The sequence below is a fragment of the Benincasa hispida genome, chromosome 9 (genome assembly GCF_027475165.1).
Source record: "Benincasa hispida cultivar pf3 chromosome 9, pf3_genome.v1.1, whole genome shotgun sequence".
Classification (NCBI taxonomy): Eukaryota; Viridiplantae; Streptophyta; class Magnoliopsida; order Cucurbitales; family Cucurbitaceae; genus Benincasa; species Benincasa hispida.
Genome location: NC_143486.1, coordinates 95590028 through 95595186, shown reverse-complemented (window position 1 = coordinate 95595186; position 5159 = coordinate 95590028). Strand labels below are relative to the sequence as shown.

At 34.4% G+C, this 5159-nt stretch overlaps 1 protein-coding gene across 1 annotated transcript; it reads left to right on the top strand.

The window, feature by feature from the left end:
• The first annotated feature begins 2432 nt into the window (after positions 1-2432).
• Positions 2433-3511, top strand: LOC120084975 (uncharacterized). Its single transcript, XM_039040786.2, has 4 exons — positions 2433-2654; positions 2813-2877; positions 2962-3038; positions 3120-3511. The coding sequence occupies exons 1-4, from the start codon at positions 2433-2435 to the stop codon at positions 3509-3511; spliced, it is 756 nt and encodes a 251-aa protein (XP_038896714.2).
• Positions 3512-5159: the final 1648 nt, after the last annotated feature.

The following is a 5159-nucleotide window of genomic DNA, read 5'->3' as shown; positions in this document are numbered from 1 at the left end:
TAATTATTGGTCCCTATTCATTTTTTTGTCACTTTATAAACATTGATTAAAATGCTATTTCCATGATGTGATTCTCTTTCTTGGTCTCTGATTATAGGTCAAAGGTATGCTATCTTCTTGATCTCTGATTATCGGTCCCTTACTCCTAGTTTCTTTATCTGTTTACTCTTGGCCTCTACTACTATTTCAATGATTGTTATAAACATTGATTAGAATGCTAATGCTATTTTCATGATGTGATTCTCTTTTTTGGTTTCTGATTATAGGTCAAAGGTATGCTATCTTCTCGGTCTCTAATTATCAGTCCCTTACTCCTTGTTTCTTTATCTGTTTACTTTTGGTCTCTGCTACTATTTCAATGACTATTTTTTCATTGACTCTAATGATTAATGTATCTAATTTACCATGATATATCATATCATCCGAAATTCAGAACGATTTAGAAAAGAATTTCGTTGCTCTGAGGCTGGTTATTACTATCTAAGCATAATACTAGGATAGTTGATTGTTTGTCGGCTTCCTTGTTTTTTTTTTTCCCAATCTCATTGCAACTATGTCATAACTCTTGTTTGATTCCCAAGTTGTTCTTATTTGGTTTACTCTAGTTTGATTGCAAGTAGTTTGTAAAATACTTTATTAATTGTTAACTCACTTCCTTGTTGATGTGATTGACAATAGTGGTTTCTTTGATTCCGAATGTATTTGGTTCACATCAATGATATACCATTCACTTTATTTCACTAGGTGGGGTTTCCAAGGTGTACTTATTACCATAAGTACACCTAAAGTTGACCTACCCATCACCTAGAATGTCAATATCTTCTCTCTCTATAAATGAGACCTATTTTCCTTACAACTATGAGGACAACCCTATCTTCACTACACCATTGTTGGTAAGTCCCTTCCCCCTTCTTCTCTTTTGTGATGCTTATCACATCTTCTGTCAAATCACTTTCACTTTTTTCTTTATATTATTACTGAAGCATCTGTTTATTCATTGTCATAGTGTACAACTTATTAGAAAACAAGTGAATCTTCACATTTCCTCCTTCTATCGTACGTAAGGTGGTACTCTTTGTGTCAATTTCTTTTTGTCCTTCTTGATAGTCTTTTCCTTTCTCTACTTATTGTCTTTGTTCGTACTATTTGTCTCACTATTTTTTTTGTTTATTTCTATGATTGGTAGATTTAAAATCTTTTCTTTCATGTATTGTAGGTTGGGTGGAAACTAATCCGTACTTCTTCTTTTCTCATATTTCATTCAATTTCTTCCAGCAACAACCGAAACCGTGTAAACTATGGGATTTATTTGCTTTTCCTCAATTTCTACATGGGTACTTTCTTCTCCTCAAATTCCATCCTATATATTTGAAGTATTTGTTGATACGAAACTTAAATTCTTAAAATAATTTAGTTATATATTAATTAGGATTTTGCATATGTTTTATTACAACAATTTTCATTCATAAAAGGCTTGATTTTCTTCCTAAATACTTGTTAGGCTTCATAAAATATTTCTTTTTATTGATTTATTTTTCATTTAAAACTCAAGACTTGATCATGAGCCTAAAAAATCAAGACTATTTTATCAATGAAAATTTTAATTTCCATGTTCATATTTAAAAAAATGAAATTATTCAAAGACATTGCGTGAAATTAAATATGGTTATTGTTGATTAATAAAAAAAAAAAAAAATAGTTTATAGGGCTAGCACTCATTATGGGTTAAACCATGCTAGTGATAGGCAAATGTTAATAATACCCATTTGGTAGCTTCATTTCGTATAGTTGAATATATTTGATAAAAATGCAAACAAATTTTTTTATTGATAAATTAAAAGTAAAGTAATAGCTATGAATAACTGTCTTTAAGGATAAAGGTGAACAAACTTAAAAGTCCATAGATAACGATTTAAACTTATTTGTTAAAGAAGTAGAAAAGAGAGAAAAGAAAAAAAAAATATGCATTTTACTTCAAACTTTCAATTTCATCCAATTGTACTCTAAATTTAGATAAAAGTTTCAATCTTAACGTTAAACATTAAAAAGTATTGCAAACTACTATTACTTAGCTATATCATACAATTTTGCATGCATTTAAAATTCCATGGTAAGTATATTCTTGTTTAGATTATAAGTACATTAGTTTGAAACTAAAATTAAAATTTGTATAAATTTCAAAAACCACTCATGAATAAATGTTTCAGGAGCCAATTTTTGTAATCTACGGTATAATGGACCCCCAAGAAGTAGTAACCATACTAACAGTGTTCACAACTACCCATCGTCAATTACTACTAACACTAGAGCTGTTACTCAACGACCATAGAAGGATAGAATACCCGTCACATCACATTAGATATCATATTAGGCAATTAGCATACTTTCAGCTAATCCATGAGTCTGATTTAAATTGTCGTGAAAGCACGCGAATGGATAGAAGACGTTTTGCCATTTTATGTACTTTACTAAGGACAACTGGCAGATTAGTGGGAACAGAAGTTGTAAATATTGAGGAGATGGTTGCCATATTCCTGCATATCTTAGCCCATGATGTTAAGAACAGAGTAGGTCGTAGACAGTTCGTTAGGTCTGGTGAAACAGTTTCTAGGCATTTCAACTCCATTCTCAATGTCGTTTTACGACTACATGAAGTACTGTTGAAAAAACTTTTGTCAATCACAACCTCCTGTATAAATTCGAGATGGAGATGATTTGAGGTATAGTGAAACTAAACAAATGTTGGTGTGCTGTCCGTGTCTAGTTTAGATAACTTATGTATATGAATATTTCATACGTTGTGTTCACACAGGATTGTCTAGGTGCGTTAAATGATATGTACATAAAGGTCAACATGAATGCCATTGATCAACCAAGGTACAGGACAAGGAAGGGTTAAATTTCCATGAGTGTTCTTGGTGTTTGCAACACGAATGGCGATTTCGTGATTGTCTTACTTAGGTGGGAAGGTTCTGCAGCTGCTTCTCGTGTACTTAGAGATGTAATATCACGACCTAACAAATTGAAGATTCTCAAGGGTAATAACTTACACGCACAACTTCTTGTCATACATTGTAGTACTCAACGATTATGATTTGATACAATTGGATATTGTATAGGGTATTGTTATCTATGTGATGGTGGGTACCCAAATGCGAAGGGCTTTTTGGTACCATATAGAGGAGAACGATATAACCTTTCGGAATGCCGTGGAGGAGGGAATGCACCAACAACTGCAAGAGAATTTTTTAACATGAAACACTCTTATATGAGGAATGTTATCGAGAGGGCATTTGGGCTGTTGAAAGGGAGACGAGCAATACTCTGTAGAAAATCCTACTACCCCATGCAAGATGAAACTCAGATAATCACGACGTGTTACCTTCTTCATAATCTTATTAATAAGGAGATGAATACTGGCGAAATGGCTGAGGATCTAGACGAGATGGACTCACATTCTTCTACCATTAGTGGGGACGAGTTCAATTATATTGAGAGTTCAAACGAATGAACACAGTGGAGAGATGAACTGACACATAATATGTTTTCGACTGGGAGTTATGTAACATTTAGTAGCTTCATGTTTAGTTTGTGGCTTTTCCAATATATTTTTTTAATTTCATGTATGCGATTTTGGAAATCAATTTCCAAATTTCTTATTATAATTAAATTTACTACTTTATACATTGTACATAATAAATCAAATGAAAATTTCTTTCTTTACTACTTAAATTGTACTACGATGTACATGTAGCAGGATGACAAGTTCTTCTAGAGCTCCAACGCACACTTGGAGGCGGGAGGAAGAGTCGAAGCTGGTGGAATGTTTGGTGACGTTGGTTGAATATGGTGGATGGAGATTAGACAATGAGACCTTTCGCCCTAGGTATTTAGCACAGTTATAGCGTATAATGGTTTATAAGATACCTGACTGTACAATACAAGGGACCTCCACCATAGATTGTAGGGTAAGAAGCCTTAAAAGAACGTACCAAGCTATAGCAGAAATGCAAAGACCGACATGCAGCGGGCTCGGTTGGAATGAAGAATTCCAATGCATCATTGCAGAGAAAGAGACATTCAATGGTTGGGTAAAGGTAAAATTTCATAATTTTTTTTTTCCATTCATCATCACCCGTTGTATTGACCAGCCATACTCTTCATGTAGAGTCATTCTGCAACAAAAGGGCTCCTGAACAAGTCATTCCTATATTTTGATGACCTAGCCTACATCTTCGGCAAGGACTAGGCAACTAGAGAAGGGGCAGAGACACGTGATGACATGCCTCAAATGTGCTAGGGCGTATGCATGAAGATGCTCCTACTGGCGGTTCACAGGAACTAGGGATGTACACAAAGTCACCGAAAGCCGATCCGACTAACCGAAACTGACCGTTTTGAGGGCAATCAGCCAGAATTTTAACATGGTCGCTTGGTTGTCGGTTTATGTGAAGTAATTTTCATTGATTGGTCGTTTGATTTTGCAAAATCTAATAAACCTGACCGACCCAGTCAACATATAGCTTTAAATTCTGCATAATAAACATTATTATTAAAAACAGCCCATCCCCTCCCATTTTTGCAGGCCCAGCCAAAAAAAATACCATTAATTTTTCCACTCATATATAAAAGTAAAATAAACCCTAACTTTTTCATTTCTTCTCCTTCAATCTCCATTCTAATTTCTTGATTTCAGACCTTCAGTGTTTCATGACAAGCCGACAGCCACCACCCTTGAAGTTCGTGCGATTGGTTCCGCCATTCGTGCTTCTGACATTCGTCTTCCAGTTTCGTTCCAAGGTTCATGCTTCCAGATCCATTTCCCACGTTCATCTTTCAGTTCTGGCTTTGTGTTTCACATTCATTGCTTTGTGTTTCCAGTTTCGGTTCGACGTTCCTGGTGTTGGGATTGGTGTCCTAATTCTCCCGGAGTCTCGTACTTTGTAATCTATACACATTGTTATGAATAAATAAGAGTTATTTTATCTGGCATTTACTCATATCTAATAAACAAAGCTCCATGGTTATTGTATGTAAACTTAACCATGTATATGAGATATACAAATGGATCATACCTTAAGTGATAACCTAAATAGGTCTGTGGTATAAGGATTAAGGAGGGATATTTGATCCTAGTGACATTACAGATTAAACCTGCT